The 23,990-nt window shown below is 48.1% G+C and overlaps 1 protein-coding gene across 1 annotated transcript in view; it reads left to right on the top strand.

The window, feature by feature from the left end:
• The window catches only part of DNAH9 (dynein, axonemal, heavy chain 9), a 218,965-nt gene that overhangs the window by 181,135 nt on the left and 13,840 nt on the right, over positions 1-23,990 (top strand). Inside the window, exons 64-68 of the mRNA XM_009894355.1 lie at positions 12,086-12,313; positions 16,409-16,600; positions 17,104-17,295; positions 18,075-18,245; positions 20,745-20,927. Of these exons, the coding sequence (XP_009892657.1) occupies positions 12,086-12,313; positions 16,409-16,600; positions 17,104-17,295; positions 18,075-18,245; positions 20,745-20,927 (966 nt within the window). The remainder of the gene's footprint in view (positions 1-12,085; positions 12,314-16,408; positions 16,601-17,103; positions 17,296-18,074; positions 18,246-20,744; positions 20,928-23,990) is intronic.

The following is a 23,990-nucleotide window of genomic DNA, read 5'->3' as shown; positions in this document are numbered from 1 at the left end:
CTAGGGATGGGCGAGGAACCGGCTGACAGCTTATGGGTCAGGATTAGTTGGCAGATCAGTCTGGTTGAGGTTGTAGTGGGTTTCTGCTCCACACCACTGATCAGGAAGAGGAAGTGGATGAGGCTGCGTTCAGACAAGTGAAGGAAGCCTCACTTTCACAGGCCATGCTCCTCATGGTGGGGCTTTGACCACCGTAACATCTGCTAACACAGCAGGGAACAGGCATCTGATAACACAGCAGGGAACAGGCAATCTAGAGGGTTTCTGGAGTGCATTGATGACAAAGTCCTGGGACAGGGGATTGAGGAGCTGATGAGGGGAGGTTCTTTGATGGACCTGATGCGCGCAAACAAGGAAAACCGTTTGACGATGTGTAGGTCAGGAGCAGCCTTGGCTGCAGTGATCATGAGATGATGGAGTTTAGGATCCTGAGAGGAGGGAACAAAGCAAAAAGGAAGGTCACAAGCCTGGATTTCAGTAGAGCAGACTTTGGCTATTTCAGGGATCTGCTTGGAAGAATCCTGTGGGACGTGGTCCTGAAAATAAGTGGGGTCCAGGAGAGCTCATTGATATTCAGAAATCACCTCCTTTAAGGTCAAGAATGGTTCCTCATCAGCATGAAGTCCAGCTGGAGGCCATTCACTAGTGGTATAACCCAGGAGTTTGGTACTGGGTCCTATACTGTTAAACACCTTCGTTAATGACCTCGATGATGGGACAGAGTGCAAGGTGATGGGACAAGTTTGCAGGTAGTGTAAAAGTGTTGAGAAGTGATTGATAGACTTGCAGATTGATGAAATTCTCTCCTGTGCGGGTAGTGAGGCACTGGCCCAGGTTGCCCAGAGAAGCTGTGGCTGCCCCATCCCTGGAGGTGTTCAAGACCAGGTTGGACGGGACTTGGAGCAACCTGGGCTGGTGGGAGGTGTTCCTGCCTATGGCAGGTTGGAACTGGATGATCTTTAAGGTCCCTTCCAACTCTAACCATTCTATGATTCTATGACTAAAATGGTGTCCTGCCATTCAGAGGGACATGGACAGGCTGGACAATTGGTCTGGCAGAAACTTCAGGATATCCAATAAAAAGAAAAGTCAAGTCCAGCACATGAGGAGGAATAACCCCATGCACCAGTATGCTCTGGGGACCAACTGCCTGGAAAGCTGATTTGCAGGAAAAGGACTTGGGAGTTCCGGTGCGCAACAAGCTGAACTTGAGCCAGTAAGTGTGCCCTTGCAGCAAAGGATATCACCAGTGTCCTGGGTTGCATTAGTAAGAGCGTTGCTGGCAGGTCAGGGAGGTGGTCCTTCACTCTGCTCAGCTCTTGTGAGACACATCTGGCATGCTGGGTCCAGTGCTGGAGATTGTTCTGCCTCAAGAAGAGATGACTTGGGGATTTTATCAAACACTTGATGGTAGGGAGTAAAGACTAGACTCTTTTCAGTGGTGTCTAGTGACAGAAGGGGAGATGGGGACAACCTGAAATAGGGGAAATTCTGTTTAAATGTAAGTACAATCTTTTTTACTGTGTGGGTGGTCAAACACTGGAAGAAGTTGCCCAGAGTTTGTGGAGTCTCCATCCTTGGGGAAAACCAAAACCCAGCTGAGGTTGTGGGCAACCTGCTCTACCTGACCCTGCTTTGAGCTTAGAAAATTCCAAGAGGTGTCTCCAACCTCAGTAATTTTGTGATCTCTGCTTTCCCACTGTCAAGTTAGCCGTGAATATGGTTTCTCTGACGTGCGTTGTCTCCCTTGTGTAGGGAGGAAAGAGCTTTGCAGGTCAGGGAGCACTAAGCTATGAGCTAGCATAAACTTTATCTGCTTGGTTTCCCTCTCTGGGCCCACTTGAAAGCTTTTTGCTAAAACAGTGACCGTCACAATCACCAAATGATGTTTATCAGCCTAATAGCACAGAAACAGTGAAATTTGTTACCATGTTTACAGATGCGCGTCTGAATGAACTCATGCAGGGAAAAGTTCAGACATTAGATATTCCCAATTTAATTGTAGTCTTCATCCATTAGCCAAAATGTCACTTCCCTCTCTTTGTGATCAAGTTAATTTAATTCTTGAGCATCTTTCCATTTTCATAGGTTGTTGCTTCACTGAGTCAGGTTCATGTACTAAATTGAATCAAACAGTGAGCTCCTAGAGCAAAACTGTATGAGACTCCGACATTGGCAGAGCCCTTCTTATTGCATCGTGAATACAGTGGAGCCATTTTCTGTGCACTTCACAACTAGTCCTAGCTACAAGCAAAAGAGATATATTGTCCTGTATGAGATATATTGCCCATTCAATAAGCATTTGGCACAAGCCTCTGCTTCAGTAGAGACAAGACTAATTTTCGTTCCAGCCACAGTATCTTTTCATTCCTAGATATATATAAAAAGAGAAATACCCACTCTACCTCCAGTTCTCCTTCCTGATTTTTGGACAGATACTCTGATGGAGAAAGGTATTGGATTTCACACAGCTGTTTTCCTTCCTGCCTCATGTCACAACAGCTATTCCGAAGTTTTTCCAATTGCAAATCCACTTACAGAGCAGCAAGTAATCCAAATATTGATCCGGGATGGAATTAAGTTTCTGCTGGGCTTTCAATAGCTGCGTAACTACTGCAGTCCCTGTTTTGTTGTGCAACGGTCCTGGAAACCTTTGTCTCAGGACATATTTTGGGTTAAAGCACAAACGTAATCAAGTCCTCCTGAAAATAAAGCTTATTTTCCTCTATTTCTTGAGATTAATGAAGCAATTGTCCTTTGCTGTGCGGTTCACCTGCTCAGCACTGCCTGCCTTTACATCTTTGTATCTTATGAAGTGAAATTTGGCTCTAACATTGTCTTTAAAACTTTGGGGAGTTCAGGTCAGTCCAGATTTTCTGTAGATCATGCTGGTTTGCTCTCTGGCCTGGCGAATCCCAGCAGTTTCCCGCACCACTAATGGCTGCATTTGGGCTGAGGTCCAGATCTCAACTCTGGGCTGTGTGGTTCGAGCAAAGGGTGAAGCACTGGATTGGTTGGAGAAGAGATGAGAACAAACTCAAATGCCTTCCTAAGCCTTAAATTGTGTCAGCTTCTGTATGAATACGAGTGGATCCATGTGGCGCCTGTTTTTCTGTTGTCATATTGGATCAAAAGAAAGAAGAGGCCAGAGACAGACCTAAGCTAGCAGTTGCCGCTGCAGCAATGTTTCGGTGCGCCTCTTCAGAAGAGGCAGTATTACGCCATCATCTTTCCCCTCAATGCCCTCTCCTGTCTGACCATGGACTTCTGAGTCCAGCTGACCTTCTGTTTCTCCTGGGTCCTGCAAGCTTCTCATTAGACCCTCATCATGCTCTATGCACTCATTCAGTCCCCATTTCCTCTCTTCTTGTATTTGTCTTTGTACCTGAATTTTTCCTTCCTCTCTGCCATCATCCTGAGGCAGTGTCCGTACTTGTCAGTTAAATGGTGCCAGGAGACATCTGGGGGGCTGAACCTCAGCTGTCTGTCCTGTCCCTTTGTCAGCACTGATTCTGCTCCTGGTGTGGGGTGAAGAGGTCTGGCTCTCTCCTTGACGGTTAAGGAGGGAGGATAGGTCAAGGAGCATTCCAATAAACATCTCATCCATTACGCATCATATTTTGGAGCATAAAACAGGTCAATGGTGTAGAAAGGGGCAACTGTGAACAAATTAGCCCAGGAATAGTCCTAGGCACGTTTAATCTACTATCGTCAACATTAAGGCATGTCTGTGCTAAAAGAACATGCAAAATATATTGTATTTAATTCCAAAAATTGTCTTAAGAGCAATCAGATGCTTGCTAATATCCTGGAAGTACTGTGAAAATTTCAGACCTGCCCTCTTTGGGCTTTGTCTTCTGTGCCCTTTCTCCATTTGCGTCTGCCTTCTGCATACCTTGACCAGGGAAAGGGTCATAGAACAGCCTATTTTTGCTCAACTGCCAACAGAAGAGGGCTTGGTTCTTGTTTGGAGAAGGGACTGCAGCAGATGTGAGTATGTACAAATCCCGAGAACAGGGAAGTTGCTACAGCACAGCTTTAGTATGGGGCCAGTGGTGGCCCAGCCAAGATCCTGAGTGCCCACAGAGGTGTGAAGTCCCCTCTGATGCTTGTACTGACTGGACTCAGCGTTGCCATTACCTATAGAGCTAGAGCAGAGCCGTATTGGTGAAAATACATTGCACACTGTGGAGGAGACATGTCCACAACCAGACGACAGGAATAGATGCATAGTTTTTAACGCAGCAAAAGGCAGAGTGGTGCCATCATATCCATAGTGGCTAAGGTGGGGAGCAGAGAAGTGACACTCTTTGTAGATGACAGAGCTACTGAGTTTGACCTGGGCCAAGTAAGATGATGGGGAACATCATAGGGCCCAGCAACACATGAGGAACAGACTACATGTTCAGAGCTGAGACTGAAGGACAACAAATTAATTGCACTTGCTCTTAGGTGCTGTAATCCTCCCCAGATTGTCTGTGGAGAGGCTCAGTGGGGGTTAAGGGCTTCAGGGAGGGATCAGATAGTGCTGACTCTGCATGGATCAAACGTGTTCTTCCTTGTCCAGTGTGACCACGGAGTGAGGTCTGAAAAAGCCTCAGGGTGCTACTGCTGAAATCCAAGCACTTCACATAGGTGAGAATGGGATGCAGCCTCGCGGTCTGCCCAGTGGGGCACCTTGGTCTATCAGCTGCCGTAACTTCTCAGCTAAGGGAAGGCACATGCCAGAGACAGGGTAAAACTTCCCTGGTGCTCCCAGAGCTCTGGGACTGCCTCTCTCCACATCGAGCAACAGCAAACTTGTGTCTGGGAAATAGCTTGGTCTCGTAGATGTATGAGCACGTGGTGGTGGTGGGGTCTGTGCTTGTCCATTTTGGTCTCTGAGTCCTGTAGTGGCATTCACATGGCCACAGGGCTGGCTGTGGAAGGATGGAGCCGTTCCTGGGGGCGTGTGGCATCTTCTCATGTGATGAAACCTCACACTACCACTGATGGGAAGCACGGCCAAGGGAAGAGACTCTCTGCAGTGCCCCTTCCCTGTCCTTTTTTATACCCCAACAGGATGTGGTGAGTATTAATGCGCTGGGCTGTCTCTGCAAGCCCAGCTTTCAGATTTACTGTAAAAGCAGTGACTAGCTCCTGAGAGCACCTCGTGAGAGAATGAGACTTTGCAAAAACAACTAATTCTCATTGCTCCGAGAGGTGATTTGTGGTAAGGCATGAAGGAGAGAGCCGCTTTCAGAAATGTGAAGGGTCTCCAGTTGCTATCAGCAAAGGGAGCACATTGCGGGTTGTGTGTGCGCTGGTTTATATATACGTGGTGCTATTTCTGATGGTTACCGTAGCAACGCTTGCGTCCTGTGATATACGTTCTGTCTTGTGAGTACAAACGCACAGAGGTGCTTGGAAGTGAATTCCCAAAGAAAAGCCTCTGGTGCTGCCACGTTCCTGCATGTGCGCCCCAGCCCAGCTCTTGCTGCAGACCCCCATCCTCATCACTCGTACTCCCAAATGCAAAGTGGGGACACAACACGGCGCCAGGTGCTGTGGGAACGGGCAGCGTGCATGGGAAGATGTTTCAGATTTCTTTTTTGCCTTCTTTTCAACAGTTTGCTTTTTAGCAGGACTTGGCCCCCACCCTCCAAAACAAGGTAATGAATTTGAGACCATTTCTGCCTGTAGCACAGACCTAGACACGAGCTGTGAAAAAGCAGCAATTCCAGGGGGTTGTCTTTCACCCTTGCACAGCAACCCTTGCACAAACTTCAAAATCTGGCTAAGAAGAAAAAGCAATGAATTGCCTTGTTGTGTCCTGGGAAAGTGTCTTCAGGGAGTCTTACAGAATGAGGAGGGCATAAAATGGGTGCAGTGTAACTGTGCTGTGTGGTTTAGGAAGATAGCGTTGGGAGTGTGTGAAGCCCTGAGCCGAAGGAAGTGGACAGGCTGGATTATCCACTCTTTCTCCTGAATAAGGTCTAGAGGTAGCCCGTGGAATTGGTGGCAGGCAGGTTTTGAAACAAGCAAGAGGAGGCGGTTCTTCAACAAGCACGTAGCTCAGCGATCATTGGAACTAGTGCAGCATTGTCTGTGTTATGTCCTTATTGATAATTGACGTAACATTCAATTATTGTGACTGCATATGTTGTCATTAGTCATGTTCTGTCAAAATGTGTTATCTGAATGCTGAGAATTAATTTGCAAAGTTTCCTTCAAAAGCGTGAATCCCCTCCACACCCCCTCCATCTGTTTTGTGCAGACATAGTCATTTGATCAAGTCATGAATTCTTAGTAGCAACCCAAGTTTTGCTGCGTATATTCCTCTTTTCCATCCCTTCTACCAGAAAAGGATAGTATATAAATGCACTCAATTGTCATTAGATTAGAAATATTCCCTATGTCAGCTGTTAGAAGGCAGTGATACTGACCAACAGTTATCGTTGGAGTCATGTCAACACAAACGACAGCAATTATTTTTCATCCATCTAACACCACAAAAGCAGATGTAGGAAGAAACTACCAATTAAAGATGAAAATACTTAAGGTCAGGTGTGTAGTCTATGATTAAACTGATACTTAATGCACAATTTTTCTTTCGCTATTCAGTCGAGCTCTTTCCCTGTGTTACTGACTCTCTGTGGCTGTATGAAACACTTTGGTTACAGGTTTCAGTCCACTCCTACTTTATTATTGGACTTGTCTTTTTAGAGTGAGTTGGTTGCCTGCACCCTGGGGATCACCTCGTCTCATGAAATCCTAAATGCAGCAGGCAAGCACTGGTGAATTAGCAGTCAGATATAATTACATTTTCTCTGCTGCTCTTCACACGGTCATTGTTTATGACAGAGCAGCTCTTCCCCAGAACATGATTCCTTTGCTCAGGTGTGTCCTCCTCGTCTCCCCCCACCCCCTAAACTTCATTTCATCCATGTAATGTGAGCACAACCCTAAATCCTTTCAAGGAAGGAGACTGAATTTATGCAGTTCTAAATAAGAAATGTTCCAAGCCATATGAATCAGATTTGGGGCAACAAGAGGGTGCAAGGTGTCCATGGCTTCCCCAAACAATAATTCTCTTGACTCATGTTTCTGAAGCAGCTGCCGTCTCAGAGATGGAGGTTTGACCTCTGGCAGGAGTCGTCTAGCAATTCATTTGACTTAGAGCCTCAAGACAGCCCCGTAACATCTTGTGCAGAAGAGGGCAATGTTGAAGTTACCAAGCAGCAGAAAAGGTGGTGTTTACATCTAAGATACAGAGGTCTTGGGCAAGGAGACAGAAGCACAGGAGCTTTTCCTGAGTTCTTGGTACACTTTGTACCCAGCCCCATAGAGGATAAGAAAATGAAAATAATTAAGTGTGCATTTTTAAAAGACCTAACAGCCTTGAAAACACCGTTGCATTTGGTGTGTTATTCTCTGATGTTCCTGAAGGCAGTGAGAGTGATGTTTCTCCTGTATTACTAGTGGTGCTTTCAGAAGCACCCCCTTAATCCTCTTCAGAAGAACCCACTTAACTTCGGGTGCATGCAACCGAAACAACTCCATTTGGCCCGGCCACCGCTGCCTCCTTTTCCAGGCCAGATTAGATATTTGGAAGGAATTTTTGCCTGTGAGGGTGGTGAGCCCCTGGGGCAGGTTGCCCCGAGAAGCTGTGGCTGCCCCATCCCTGGAGGTGTTCAAGGCCAGGTTGGACGGGGCTTGGAGCAACCTGGGCTGGGGGGAGGTGTCCCTGCCCAGGACAGGGGGGTGGAACTAGATGATCTTCAAGGTCCATTCCAACCCAAACCATTCTATGATTCTATGATTCATTATATATATATAGGGTAAAAAAAAGTTGAGTTGATGTACCAAATGTAAACATACCGATCCTTAACAGGATCCCTCTACAAAGGTGAGAGGTGACACTGATTTTTGCACCCAGGACTTGGCAAGGACATGGCGATGTGCACAGACAGCCACTGACGTGCAAAGGGAGCTCCTTCTGGATGTGACCGAGTTTTTAGTCTCTTCTCTCCCGAGGCACTCCAGTTCCTCTGAGGAGATGTATCACCATCCCGTCCTTCCTGCTGCTTGGTCCCTGTCTGAGTGCTGAGCCATCCCTCCAGCTTTTGCAAATACCGCTGATAGTCTGTGACAGCAGCCCCTGCTCTGTCCCAACCCATGCCTAAAGGACCTGTCATGGTTTAACACCCACCACGCAGCTGCTCGCTCACCCCCCCTGCCCCTCACAAAGGAGAAGAGGGAGAAGAGGAGGGGAAAGGAAAAAAACTCCTGGGTTGAGATAAAGACAATTTAATAGAACAATATCAGAAAAGGAAAAAATAATACTAATAATAACAACGATAACAATAATAATAATGACATGGGTCACGCTCACTGCCCAGTGAATGGGCACCATCCCGAGCAGTGATCGCAGATTCTCGCCCCGGGCTGACCTCCATTTATGCACTGAGCATGGAGTGCAGGGTATGGAATATTTCATTGGCCATTCCATCATTCTGTCTGTTTTTCTACAGGAAGCTGAAAAAAAAGTCCTTGAATAATGTAAACATCACTTAGCAACAACTGAAACCAATAGGTATCATTGACATTCCTTTCACAGCAATCACTAGAAAGTCTTTCCCAGCTGAAACCAGGACAGGACCTCAGCTTTCCCTTTTCTACAAGTGTCCATCCTCTACTCCAGTCCTGGCTGGGATCTCTCTGTAAGTAGCTCACGAGAGGCACCTGAAACCTCCATCAGAGAAGCCAGACGAAGGTTTCTGTGTTCTCACGAGGGAGCTCCCGTGATGTTCCCGTGTGCGGTCCCTCTACAAAGGCCCCGTGCTGGGGCAGCCCCAAGCCCTGGCGCCCTGCGCCCTGCCAGCCAGGGGTACCTCCAGCCTCCCGGGGGAAGGAGCGCAGAGATGTTTCCCTCCGTGGATCTAAGCTCAGTTTCGTTCTGTGATTGTCTCGTCTTCCACAACCCCCTGAGCCACTAAATTCAGTTTGTGAATGTGTCACATGAAAATTGACTTCCACTTGTTCTTTTTAACCTTGCAGCCTGCTCTGTTCATTCCTCTGTTCCTGTTCTTTGCTCAGCCCCTCCACCCCATCTGCCCTCTCTCCAGACTGGGGATTCGATATATAGCATCTCCCTGTGTGGAAGCTCTATCCTTTTGGGGACAGAGAAGTGAGAACTGAGTATTACATTCAAGACGAAGGCCCACCATGGGTTTATGGAGTGGTGTAATAATGTTTGCAGCTTTATTCTCTGTTCCTTTGCTGACATTTGATTGCTTTCACATTGTGAAGTGTTGAACTGTCATTTGCAGGAAATTACCGTAAGGACTCCAAGATCTCTTCCCTGAATGGTAACAGCTAATTATGAACCTGTCATTGTTTATATCTGTAGCTAGGGTTGGGTTTTGGTGTGCATCACTTTGCATCTATCAACGCCAAATTTCTGCTGCCGTATCATTGCTAGTCGCTTAGGATAATGGCGTCCTTTTGCAGTTCTTTACCACCAGGTTTTATTTTCAGTACTTGGAATCACTTGATGACTAATTTTGTCAGCTCACTAATCATTTGCTCCTTCAGGTGGTGTTTGAATATGGTGAGCAGCTCAAACTCCATCAGTCGCTTCCCACGCCGTTTCCTGTGTCTTAACTGGTTGGTAGCCTATGTCACCTTCCCTCTGATATATAATAATACTAATACTGATAATAGTATTGATACTGCAATAATACTGATAAGTGAAAGATAAATAGCTGATACCCATGAATATCCAAGCATGGAGATACACTGGTGCCGTGGAGGCAACTCCCCCACCAGGTCACGCTGTAAGGCAGCACAGCCTTCTGGCGTGTCAGCCACTCCTCCCAGTTTTGTGTCATCAGCAAACTTGCTGATGGTACACTCTATCCCTTCATCCAGATCATTGATGAATATGTTGAACAAAACTGGGCCCAGTACTGACCCCTGAGGGACACCACTTGTTACTAACCTCCAACTAGACTCTGCGCCACTAACCACAACCCTCTGAGCTCTATCTGTGAGCCAGTTCTCAATCCACCTCACCTTGAGCTGCCCGCTGGAGCTCACCTTTCTAGCAACTGTGGAAGGAGTTTATGGTGACGAGCTCTGATTTGGATATCCCCCTATTAGCTATCTAAAACGGGTTGGGAGTTTTAGATTCCTGGGTTTTCTCTAACCCCTGCTATTCGCGTGTTAATTCATGGTTTATCCGAGCCCCTGCCAGTTTGCCTGGTGTGTGCCGAGGAGTAGCGCAGCACTTCCATATCGGAGTTTCTTTAGGGTGAAGACCATCTGGTGCTCGTAAATTGTTATTATTAGTTTATCAATTTTTCAGAAAAACTCTTCATCTGCTGCTTCAGTTTAAGTGTCTTTCCAATGACGAAGGGATTGGAGCATCTGTCATATGAGGAGAGGCTGAGAGAATGGGGATTATTTCACCTCAAAAAGTGATGGCTCAGAGGGGTTTATCAGTGTGTTTAAATACCTCATGGCAGGGGGACAGAGCCAGACTCTTCATAGTGGTGCCCAGCAAAAGAGCAAGAGGCAATGGACACAAATTGAAATACAGGTTTCCCTTAAATGTAATATTTTATTTTATTTTATTCTATTCTGTTCTGTTCTGTTCTATTCTATTCTATTCTATTTTTTACTGTGAGAATGGTTGAACACTGGCACAGGTTGTCCAGATGGGTTGTGGTGGCTTCATCCTTAGAGATACAAAAAACCCAACTGGCTACAATGAGCACCCTGCTCCAGCTGACCCCGCTTTGAGCAGGAGGGTTGGGTGAATGATCTCCAGAGCTGTCTCCAACCTCAGTGTTTCAGTAACACCACCAGGTAACACCGGCTGTAACAGTGAGACCCTCACGAAGCTCTGCAGGGAATATTCCTGCAAATATGAGGTGGTCTGTGGTGGCCTGGCCTGTCTGGGACACTCCCTGTACACCTTGATCATCTTGTGGTTTTATGGGCTCTCTGGTAGGTTTCTGGCTTCTGGAAAAGGTTTTATTATTAGTTTTTATGGAATTCAGGATATTGCTTCTTAAAACCCTTTTTGGCCTTACCATGACTGGATTTTTGTGCTGTTTTCCGTTTTTTCTCATTTGGACACAATTTCCACTTTGTGAAGAATGCCATTTTACTCCTAACAGTCTCCATTACTCTGCTGTTTAACCACGAGAGCTCCTTTCTGGTCCTTTTTATAGGTGATATATATTTATTCTAAGCCTCTAATATGGTTCCTTTATGTAATTTCCTTGCCACCTCCAAGCAGTTTATCTTTTTGGCGGCTGCATTTAATTTAAGTTTAGCAGGTTCCTTGTCCTGGCTTTGGATGGAATAAATCACCTTCCAGAGTGCCTGTTAACACAGTCAGCTTGGATTGCACACCTAACTTTAAAATGAGGGTAGTTTTAGCCCACGAATCCCTGCTGTGTGGGACCTGCCCAGTTCCTAATATGAAAAAAAAAAAAAAAAAGGCTTTTTTTCTTGCCTGAGAACCGCAACACTATATAGGACTCTAGCTGGAAAATCAAGGCATGTCTTCATCTGTTTCACCATATCTGCATAATGCTGCTTAATTTTCTGACAGATATTTTGAATTAGTTGCATGAATAAATAAGTATTTTATGTTAAAGGTCTTTGTAAAACCACCTGCTTGATTTTTTTCCCAGTAAGTGATATTGAGGGCCCTCACTGTTATTCTGTTTAAAAATGAACAATTATTTTCATTTGAGCTGGGGAGATCTGGGGAAATAACTCTACTTCATCAGCCGTACATGACTCTAACAAGGAGGAGAGTATCGTCACTGAGAACCCAAACAACTCAATAGTGGCTTGTTTCATTGCTGGGGTTTTACATTAATTATTTTGAGTTTAAAAGTATATTTGATGTGTTAGAATATCTTGGGCTGTGAATTATGCATGGTGACTACAGGGGCAAGTACCAACTTCTAGATGGTACCCCCCAGTGGCCTTGGTGGGTGCCATTCATTGATGTGATGGATTCGGTGCCTGCACGGGTGTAAATGGGGGGTTATTGACGAAGCCTTCTCCCCTTTGTCCCTGCCAGAACATCCACCTGGTGGCCAAGTGGCTGAGTTCTCTGGAGAAGAAGCTGGAGGAGCACAGTGAGGGCAGCCACCAGGATTTCCGTGTCTTCATTAGTGCGGAGCCAGCCCCCTCCCCTGACAGCCACATCATTCCCCAGGGGATCCTGGAGAACTCCATCAAAATCACCAATGAGGCCCCAACCGGGATGCATGCAAACCTGCACAAAGCCCTCGACAACTTCAGCCAGGTAGGAGCGCAGCAGGGATTGTGCCGGCGACTGGCCAGCGGGTGGGCTTGGAGCTGCTGGAGCCCCATGGAGGGTGTGATGTGGGTGGGCATTGCCGCTCCCAGGCAGCAGACGTGCGAGTCCCTTTGCATTGTGTGGTCTCTGGGTCAAACAACCTCCCGACTCTTCTCCAGGAGCTGGGCACACAGCTCTCGATTCTATGATTCTGGGAATCATAGGCTGCCCAGGGAAGTGGTGGAGTCGCCATCCCTGGACGTATTTAAAAGACGGGCAGATGTGGTGCTGAGGGTCGTGGTTTAGTGGTGGTTTTGGCAGTGTTGGGTTAATGGTCAATGATCTTAAAGGTCCCTTACAGCCCAGACGATTCTGATTCTTTCCAAGCACTGATTCTCCCAAGACGGGTCTCCAGACGGGTCTCCAGCCTCTTCCTTGCAGAAGGTCACAGGATACCAGACTTCTGCCCAGTTTAATAATTTTATCACCAATATGTGATCCTTAGAAAGGCTATTTTGTTACAGAATCAAACTTGTGAATGCAGCATTTGGGAGGCTTTTGTCATGTTTCAACTTGATTTCTGTGTCTGTGTCACTCCTTTTTGGGCTGGTGAGTGACATGTTACATCTGACACCCAAAGGCGCAGAGGGGCGAGCTGGTTAAACCCTGCTTGTTTGCCCTGCTCTTCCACCGGGGCTTGAGGTTCAGAACTGCTGATACGGCCACATCCCACATCACTCTTCAGAGCAGCACCAGAGGACTCAGTGCTTTGTGCCCACAGGCCATTCAGCTCAAACCCTTGCTGCCACCAAAAGCATTGTAAATCCGAGCTGAAACGTCCCTGCAGGGAGGACTGGCTTTGCCAGACAAGGGTAAAGTAGGCCATCTTGAGAACTGATGGCCCACAAGAAGAATAGCCGATGGCAGGTTACTCCTTGCTTTTATTGCACGGTGACACATAGACACACTCCTCTTACAGCAGCCGCCGTCCCCCTCTTCGCCGCTGGAACTGCAAGCTGAGTCTCTTCTGCAGGGGACACAAAAGCGAAGTGGGTGGAAATGACGGGGAATATTCTTTTCTTAGTGCTGCAGAGGGTACGGATCAATGTTAGAGTCATTGTAACGCGGTGATTAAACGCGCCTGCTTTGTGGCCTCACTCGGCAGCCCCGGGCACCGCGGGGCAGGAAGGTACCTGCAGCAGCGTCTCCGCAGGGAGCAGCCCCTGTGCCGGGGCGTGCCTGGCTGGCACGTCACACTGCTCCTGCTGACCCCCTGTTTCGCGTGACACAACAGGCTAAGGGCTAACGGCTCGCATTTATGATGACAGCTTTCCTAGAGACACGGGCCGTTGTGTTCTGCTGCCCTGAACGCTCATTACCTTCATCCACACATCGCCGTTACCTTGGGACACCAAGCTCCCGCGGCGAGACCTTGGCTTTAAAACCTGGAGCAACCAAAGGGCCTGAAGGTACTGTCACCCCTCGGACTGCCTTTTCGGATTGCTAGCCCTGAAGTTACTACGGCCTCTCCATTCCGCTGATGGCTGTGCCCGGAACACGCAGTTCAAGCCTTGCAGGATGGCTTTCATTTCTCTCTGTGCAGCCTCGTGTCGTTTGGGACCCAGCAGGAGCAATGTGGACCCCAAGCGCTGGTCCACGGGGCAGAGAAATGGGGGCAGCTCACAACTGGTTTTGCACTTAGGTGTGGGTACAGGGGAATCCAGCGCGCAGTAGCTGGCACTGCCGAGCAGGTGAGGCACCGCGCAAGGATTAATGCGAGTAGTCAGGGAAGATTATTCCATTTTTATCTACTGTCATTCATCATCTTGAACTCCAATAAACGTCCTGGAGAGCAAGGGAGGGGAGAACCTTCACCCCAAGTAACATTTTCATCCTGCCTCTGCTCATTTCAATCAGATAGTAATTAGCATTTTCTAAATTGCCGGAGTCTTATAAAAGTCTCTTATCAGAAATCCCGGAGCGAGTGGGTGGGGCCCCTTTTCACCTCATTTCCCTGCTTCATGCAGAATGGGTGTTCAAATTTAGCTTTCAGCTGAAAGCTACAAAGAACGCCCATTATTCTGTGCGGGAAATATTGTTCTGCTTTGTAGCTGAAGAAAAATGCACAACTAAACAGAGAGACCGAATGTGACTGAGCCGGATTCTTCCTCAGTGTTCGCTCAGACGAGCTCCCCTGGAAGTCCAGGGACCTTTGCTGAAATGGGAAAGGTGCCCAGCACATACCTGAACCAGTTCTTCATCGGGTTGCTGGTAACAAAGGGAGCTTAGAGGGCTGTCTAATCACGGGGCAAACAGGGTTTGGGATGTTCTTGTTCATCTTTTGCAGTTACTCAACGTCTTGCGCACTTTAGAGTAATGGATTCCTCCTTTCCAGCACAGCCTCTGAGCTCTGTTTTGCTCCCCAGCTGATCAGAGGTCTAACATCGTGGGTTTTTTAAGATAAAGATAATGAAGGGAAGTCACACGGGCGCCCTTTGTAGTCTTTGTAACATAGCAGAGTGGGCTTAAAGGGGCTGTCCCTGGGGAGGGGGGTGAAGGGGCTGGTGTAGCTACTCCCCCCTTTCTCAGCTGTGCAGGACAGAGCTGCCATACCCTGGATATGCCGTTCCCGGGGAGGGTTTGCAGAGACGCGCGTGAAGGTGCAGGCAAGCCCTTCCCAACGCCTTCATCTCCCAGGCTTGGGGAGACCTGTGCTGTGGGCGGTGGGAGATCCCATCAGGTTCGTGCCTCCACTGCCCAGCCACGCTGCTCTGGCCAGCGCAGAGCGAGCGGACACGCTGGGAAAGCCTCTGCCGGGCTGCAGCCGCGCAAAGGGGGTTCCACGTCCCCCCTGTGCCATACACACAGCTCCGGCCCTTCGCCCCTGCGCTCCCGTAACTCTGATGCTCACGCTGATGGGGACAGGCACGGCTGCCCAGGCTTCCCCTTGGTGCCCATCTGCTGAGACGTCACTCCCAGCACCGCACAGAGTTCTTTGGAGACCTTTGGTTCCTTTTGTTCATTTTCATTGATTAAATGACTCAGGCTCCCACCCCTCCACCTCCGTCATCACGATTCTGCCTGTTTGTTTGTAGATATTCAAACTTTAAGCGTCACCTGGAAGGTGGGAAAGGAGGCACCCGTTGCTGTGCTGGCTTTAAAGGGCTGCATTCGATTTTTCTTGCAAGTGTTTGATCTCCCCTGCTTGGAGTTTTAGCAGTTTCTCACATCCCTGCTTTGGTGTGCTGCACAAGGTCGTGCCGTCAGCGAATAGGATGAGGGGTAATGGCTTCGAACTGGAAGAGGGGAGATTTAGATGAGATATGAGGAAGAAATGTTTCCCTGTGCGGGTGGTGAGCCCCTGGGGCAGGTTGCCCAGAGAAGCTGTGGCTGCCCCATCCCTGGAGGTGTTCAAGGCCAGGTTGGACTGGGCTTGGAGCAACCTGGGCTGGTGGGAGGTGTCTCTGCCCAGGGTAGAGGGGTGGAACTGGATGATCTTCAAGGTCCCTTCCAACCTAAACCATTCTATGGCTGTGTGATTCTGTGAGTGCACTGCTGCACCACACGGCCAGGATGGCTTTGTGCAGAGGGCACAGCCTTCCTGGGTTGACTCCCTGCTGCTTCAGCCCTGCAACTCAAAAACACGTTGCCCCAAGGAAACCTTTTGTATTCAAGGGACAGGATGGAGTTTAGTTCTTCCAGGTCCAGTCCTGCTCAGCAGGAGCCTTGCTTAGGGCTGCGGTCCCAGTCCCACTGCTGGCACAGTCGCCCTGTGTGGTGCCTCTCTCCTTCTCTCTGGTGTGGGGCACGTGCAGGCGATGGGGCGTTGGGTGGGTGCACGTGTCCTTCCCTCCTTGGCTGTCAGTATGTGTTCCTGTGCAAAGCCACATTGACTTGTAAAAGAAAATGTTAATTTGGAAAATATGCATCAGAATTTGCCTATAAATTCGCAATGCAAAGTGACTTGGAAAATTAGTGAATTATGTAGAAATGAACTGACTGGGCAAATCTGTTCACCCCTGTTTGGTGTGTTTGGTGAGAGTGGCTGTGACTGAGGGTGGCGTAGACTTACACAGCCCTGCCTCTCCTCCTGTGTTGCAGGATACCCTGGAGATGTGCACCCGGGAGAACGAGTTCAAGAGCATCCTCTTCGCCCTTTGCTATTTCCATGCCGTGGTGGCAGAAAGGCGCAAGTTTGGCCCCCAAGGCTGGAACCGCCCCTACCCCTTTAACACTGGAGACCTCACTATCTCTGTGAACGTGCTGTATAATTACCTGGAGGCCAGCTCAAAGGTGCGTGACTCAAAGGTGGGCTGTTTGGTGGCTTTTAACCACCAGCAACCGGCTGTGGCTTTTAACCACAGGACTGACATGTTGAATCTCCTGGGAAGTCTCCTTAAATGCCATTTCCTTGGTATCTTTGGGTTTATATAGTTACAGTTCGGTCTACCTTTGTGGTGAGATGGGAAGCTTCAGTGCCACTCATGTTTGTAGCAGTTTACGAGTCACAGCAAATAGTGCCTGTCGTCTTTATTCATTGGAAATACATAGTGGTCTTTGGTTTAACAGCGCTTAGAATAAATTTTCTTTTCAGTGGGAAACTGCAGGAAATCTATGCTGTGGTCCAGTTTTCTTTGGGCAGGAGTTAACTACTACCTGATGTTTGTTTATTTAGAAATCTGAGATAGTGAAGTGGAAGCGCTCACGGTGCAGCTCAGCAGCCTGCAGCTCAGCCGCACGGCTGGTGGAGCTCTGCCTGGCTGAACTCCTTCATGCCCTCCTGCTTCGTTCTTCAGGTCCCATATGATGATTTGCGCTACCTCTTCGGTGAGATTATGTATGGAGGTCACATTACAGATGACTGGGACAGGCGGCTTTGCAAAACCTATTTGGAAGAATTTATTAAGCCAGAAATGCTGGAGGGAGAACTCCTCCTTGCTCCAGGATTCCCCCTCCCAGGGAACATGGACTATAATAGCTATCATCAAGTAAGCTCTTTGTTTGCTGGCATTATTTATACACATAAATGTAATGTCTTCCATAACTGCCCTGTAATCTGTCTTAGGAGGCAGTGAATAGGACTGCAGTGTTTCAACACACCTCCTGTTATTTCCCATTATTTTCTGTTTCTGTAGACATTTCAGCATTCCCTTGGATGAACCAAGTCTAATGGTAATTTGCTACTTCATCACGGGCTCATTCTGTTCATGCATGAATAGAGCAACTGTATTGGTTCTTGAGACTCAAGCGGGGCTCCTGGAAAATTACATCCACATACTGTTCGCTAAAATGGCCCTTTCAAGCTCCTTTTATCATCAGTTTTGATGAGAAACACTGAAGGGTCTTGTTGATCTACTTACTGATCTCATCTGTTCTTTGTACACAAATGCGGTAGCAGAGATGGGAATTTTAGGCTGTTTTTGTTCATAAAACTTAACTACTGGAAGCTAAATTCCCACAAGATATTTCAGGATATTGATGCTGAAACACACAGTGGATAATTGCTAGAGAAGGTCCAGGCCTGAGATCTGTAGCCAAGCCAAACTTCAGCAATTACTACATTTTCACAGCAGGAGTAGAAGCAGTTCTGTCAACAATCGTACACTCCTTTCACCCGTCGGTTTGCTGGTGTTTCAGCCACAGGCAGAGTTATATCAGCCTGGGCTCACTTATTCGGAGGGGTGATGCTTCCAGTGCCGTGACCTCTGTGGGCAAAGTGCCCTCCCTGGACTCTGTGTCTAATGTGAACCTGAATTTCTCTCTTCAGTATATAGATGCTGCCTTGCCTCCAGAGTCTCCTTATCTGTATGGGCTTCATCCCAACGCTGAGATTGGCTTCCTTACCCAGACATCGGAGAAGCTCTTCCGCATCCTGTTGGACATGCAGCCACGGGACACCAGCATGGGTGAAGGAGGAGTGGGGACCAGGGAAGAAACGGTAAGAGTGGTAGAGGAAGGAGCTGTTGAGTTTTGATACCTGTCTCATTCATAAGTAGTCCTGTCTGGCTGAGGTTTGTCTCACAACTGCTCATTGTAATGGGATCTGCCTTTGCTGGGGACAAACTGAGTGTCTAAAACCACTCGCCTCATATTATGCAGAACATCACCGTGGTGGGATGTAATTGGAGTATTGTCAGGACTAGGACGGTGGCTTTTAATTACCCCCTGAACTGCAGTGCCTTCATTATCATCCTGTGAAGATGTTGCAAATAAACCTTCTGTGGCCTCCGCTGCCTCTGAGCACTGGTCCCTGCGTGCCATGCTGTGACTGGCATACCGATGGGCTCCCTGAGCGCACCGTCTGCCACCCAGAGCTTAGCCCACCTCTTACTGCTGCCGCCAGGTCCCACCCAGCTCCCAGGCTCCCAGGGGCCTTGTTATTCCTTATTTCCAGCTGAACTCCTTCGCTTCGCCTATGTACCAGCCTGACCTCAGCCCTTCCTCTCCAAACTCACAGCTCATTACAATCTGGCCCAAGCATTCATAACAGGATCTGAAACCAGCCAGCTCTTGCTCAGACGTTTATTTCTGCAGTCTTAAGGTCCCAGCTCTGTGTTTCAAGCTTTGCAGATTAACGAATGGCTAATAGAAAACTCCTATGAACCCTGTGGTTTCACACATGGCTTGGTGTGGAGCTGGGGAACTTACTGCCTTTGCCTAAGGGGCTCTCAGAAGTGCTAGGCATGTTCAGTTTCCATTTTATGCTGGAATTTGAGGTGAGGGGAATAATCCAAGGGTAGCAAAGCCAAAGGAGATGCTCAAAGATAGCAAACGTGACTGCCTCTTCTCCTGTCCCAGTCCTTTTGCTATTGAAATACAGTTTAACTCCTTGGCCGGTGAAGCAAAGTTACCAGTGAGTGATCCTGCAGTGGTGTCACAGGGCATGGCTACCCTACAAACTCCTGGTGACAGTCCAGAAGACTGCTACAGAAGTCCTCCTCATGGTTTTTGTGATCTCTCTGAGAAGAAAAGATGCCTGAAAGCAACCTGAGTGTGGCCCCACTGCACTGCATTGTGCCTGGGGGATGCTCCCACGGCTCATTTTCTTCTGGAGGTCATATGTCTCATTATCTGAGCTATAACTGGCACTGGCGGTTCCCCTTTCCCTTGGTCCTTGCACGAGAGTGAGTTACGAGCTGTCTTTCAGCTCCTCCATTAGAGGATTTCCAGCCCCTGGTTCGGCTGAGGTGGTTTTTGGGAGTTTGCAGGCAAAACGGGAGCCTGTCGTTTTCCTGAGGCTCCGACAAGTCCAGTTACTCCCACAGGTTTCTGAGGCCACATTACAGAAAATGAGCTGTAATTGTTATGGAAAAAAAAACAGAGCCAAGGGGATTTGCAGGGGAATTTCAAATTAGAAGATATTTCTATACTGCCCTCGAGGTGCAGCTGAAGAGCTTTTCTAACCGAGCTTTAACTTTAGCCACCGCGCTGGTCGCAATAACAGCCTACGCATCATCACCGCTTCGTCAGGTCTGGCACGAGCGTGGAGGGTTTGGAAGCGCAGCGATGGGAGGAAATTGGAGTACAGAGTCCAAAATGTGAATGTTGCTGGGCCTGGCAACAAAATGACCCTGGGCTGCCTCTGTCACTGGCTGGCAGCTGTCACTGCGCCGCACGCCGGGGTCTGCACGTCAGATTGTGGAATTGTAACTGTGCATTGCGTATTCCTGAAAACTCCCCAAGAAGCAGATGTCTTGCTCGGGTTCCAGCACAGAAGTAAAGCAGAGCATTGTGTGAGAGACTTCCATAGCAAGTTGCCTAACGGTCCACGAAAACCTGAGAGATACAGCTGATCCCATGAAGATTAGGGTCTTCGTGCCTCCTCGTTGTCAATCAGAAAAGGTTTTGTCTGTTTTACTTATTTTTTAGACACGACAAACATCCTGTTGCTTGGATCTTTCCCTGATTACTCTTTAGAGATATAGAGCACTGTTTCCAAATCAAGCTGTAAAGTTGACCAGAAAATAATTTTGTTTCGTTATGCTTTTCTTCCATGGCTCTGCTTAAAATTCAATTTTGTATAATCACCTCTCTCTGTCAATATACCCCAGAAAAACAGCTCAGAAGCTCAGTTGTCCTGAGGCTCAGCTGAAGCTGTAGCCCCATCCGTCTTCTTGCATTGAGTCTGACCTTAGGAGAAGTAGGAATACAGGTGTAGGACCCATGAAGAAAGAAGACTGCTACGTGTCACAGTGACATTTCTAAAGCGTCATTTTGAAAGCTTCTCATCTGACATTAGCTTTTGTAACCATTTGAATTTTAATAGGATGGGGCAAGCTCTTTGAAAGGTGCCATGCCCAGCACAGTTGACACTGATTGTTTTCGGAGACACTAACTGGCAGATGGAGTTTTCATGCCGTGTTCAGGCAGCTGTCAGCCGAGGCAGCCCAGTGGGTCGTTCACTAACATCCCGCTCTCTTTTCCCTCTGGCACACAGGTGAAAGCTCTGCTGGAAGAAATGTTAGAGAAATTGATGGATGAGTTTAACATTGCAGAACTGATGGCAAAGGTGGAGGAGAGGACACCGTACATTGTGGTTGCCTTCCAGGAGTGTGAGCGCATGAACATCCTCACCGGTGAAATAAAGCGCTCTCTCAAGGAACTGGATCTGGGGCTGAAGGTAGGAGCTCTGGTGGCTTGTGACTGCGTCGTCGTAAGATCTTGATGGATGGAAGAGTTGCTCAGGGCATAAAAGGGGTCACACTGCATTCAGCACTGCTGTCTGCAAAACCAACTTGACTCAATGGGGAATGGTTCAGAGGTGGATTTCAAATGGCACGTTGTCCACAGGCACTCATAGCAGTGACTGCTTTCTGGGAAGGGAGACCAGGCATCTCTCTCCACCTGATATCGTAGCACAGCAACGATAGAAATTGAGACGTGTCCTATTTAAAGGTAAGCCGAAAAAATCACACCTTTTCACAAAATGCCCAGGTACTGGGGGGAACTTGTAAGAAAGTATCATTAAAGGCACAAGCTGAGCTGAAATCAAAGGAAAGATTAGTCATGTGTAAGGGCACAAAATGTCCAGAGCTATAAGAGAAAAAGCCTAAAAACTCAACAGTTTTGGAAGAGATACAACTCCCCTTGCTGGGTATGAGTCATTTGCTAATGGAGGAGGGTCAGGAGCTGATGTTCCCCATGAACACACTGTTCATGATTGCTCCACCCACAGTTGCTTCACCACACTGGTAAGAAACTAGACTGCTCCAGGAAGGGGATGTCCGTGTCCCTCTGGGTGGTGGCTTTGGCCATTGCTTATGGAGAACAGTGAGGAGCTCTGGAGCTGGCAGGACACACCTGGCAGGATCCAAACTTCTGGATTGAGCAGGATGTGCAAAAGAGGGCTGTGCTTTGAGGCTGTGTCCACTGGGAGGGGGAGTCATCTGCTGAATGCCCACCCAGGCAGTTGGTGGGACAACATATAAAAGGCTGCTGACTGCCCAGGAGGGGATAAACCAGCGCAGATCAGGCTGCACTGCAAGACCTGCTTGGCCGACCCTGGTGCCCTGTGACAACACGTCCCCTTCACCTTGTGTCCTGGTTTGAGGTAAAACAGAAGCAATTTTCTGTTCAGTAATTTTACTTTTCAGTTAATCCTCATCTAACTAACTGAACTCTCTGAAATTAACGGCATATTTTTCAGACGCTGTTCACTTTCAGAGTGATAAGACCTGATTGTTTATAGTTTATGCCAAGGGATGGTGTGCAGAGAGGCTCCTGCTTATACTAACGCTATCGCAGCCAAGTGCAGCTCAGGCTGTTACTTGCCCCACTGGAGGGTCGGAAGCAGAAAAGTGTAGAGGGGTCCCACCTCCCGGGGAGGAGCGGACAGGACAGGTGACCCCAAACTGACCAACGAGGGTATTGCATCCCAACTGCCTCATGCTCAGTATAAAGGCTGAGGATCAAAGGGGTCAGTCTCTTTCTTCAGTGACCCGCATCTGAGGAGGACTCTGTTCATCTGCCTGTAATCCCTATTGTGAATGCAGATCCGGAATCCAGTTCCCATCCGTTGCTGAGTCCGGTCTGGGACATTCCCAGTGCCAGCCGGTGACGTGATCGTCATCCTGGGAGCTTGATACGGTTTTGTATGTTGTATATATTTCATTACTTTCTTTTTGTTATTTTATCAATATTTTCATTAGTTTAGGTTCTTTTTAAACTCATAAGTCTTCTTTTATCTCTTATCCTTCTCTCCCTGAGGGAGCTGCTCTCCCTTCTCTGAAGGGAAGAGAAGTAAAAGAGAACATCTGTCGTTCATTTTAGTGGCCAGCCCAGCCCAAACCATGACACCTTGTTATCCCAAAAGGCTCTTTACCCTAGCCAAGTGCTGCACATCCCTTGGAAAGGCCTAAGTATAGCAGAGGAATGCTGCCTGGAGCTTGCAGCACAAAGCTGGTGGCTTCAATGCTACCCCGATGCCTTCCCTGCATCGTCAACACAAAGTTGCTCCCTGGATGAATTCATGGTGTGAGGCAGCAATTAAGGATGTCCATGGCGAGGCATTCCCTGCGCCATCCCTTCCTGAACGACAGGCTGTCATCCCATATCGCCAAAACGCTCAGCTGGCAAAAATACTTTGCATAGCGTGGGAACCATCGCACTTGAAGGAACTGCAGCTACTTCTTCTGACCCCGTTAGCAGAAAGAGCGGGCAGGTGGGCAGGGAGGACCTGTCTTGAGACTGAATGACCATCCCAACCCTCTCCTGAGGGCAGCATCGAAGAGAGATCTTCAAGGGACATATCTGCAGTGGTGCTGGGGTTGGCCCTGGAGTTTTTGGTACTTGCAGCTCTGCAGGGACAGGACCAGGCTGCTTCCAGATCCTGGCCATGTTGTGCTGTGCGCTGCGAACCCAGCAGCTTGGGTCCACACTAGCTCAGACATTTCTGCACTGCATTCACTGCTGATGCTTATTGTCTTGGTTAAAGAGAGAGACATATCATATACACTTCATGGTGGCCCAGTATGTATGATCCATTTTAAAATAGGCTGATATTTATGTAGCCAATTATTACAAACAGATTTCCTTTATTTTCTAGCATAAGGCAGTGGAATTGAAAATTCTCTTTCCTAAGACAGGTAAACAGAAGTGATTTAATGTTTCAATCCTGAAGCACCAGACAAGATATAATTGTAACTGGGACAATGTGTAGCAATTAGATTTAATGTGGAGAAGAATAAGCTATTTAATATCGGTCGGGGGAATGAGTGGATGCATGGGCTTAAATAAACCACAGACAAAACAAACAACAGAAATCAGGCAATAATAGAGGGTGCAAATTTCTCCCCAAACTCTGCCACAAATCACAGCAGGGGAGTGAGATGGTATCTGCAGAAAAAGCACTTCTGACGACTCCATCGGTTGGTCCCAGCAGCCTCACTATGAACGGTGTGGTTCAGAGATGCCACAGGACTCAAGGACTACCGAAGAGCAGATGAGTAGCAGAATCTGTTTGTGTTAGCCTTTCTTCATCTCGTGTTTGCTGAAGAGAGAAATGTGAAGGGTCTGAGATACCACCAGTGGGCAATTCTTCTGTGCCTGCAAGCGCAGGTTGCGGGTGGGTCCCTGCAGAGCTGGGTTTGATGTCGTGCCTGACCCACACCGCTGCCCAGCATCCCCCAGCGGGCCCTTCCTGCGCCGCGGGTACCACCTAACGGCCAGGGCACGCTTGGCTATG

The sequence above is a fragment of the Charadrius vociferus genome, unplaced genomic scaffold (genome assembly GCF_000708025.1).
Source record: "Charadrius vociferus isolate BGI_N301 unplaced genomic scaffold, ASM70802v2 scaffold121, whole genome shotgun sequence".
NCBI classification, from domain to species: Eukaryota; Metazoa; Chordata; class Aves; order Charadriiformes; family Charadriidae; genus Charadrius; species Charadrius vociferus.
This window is presented reverse-complemented; position numbering and strand designations above follow the sequence as displayed.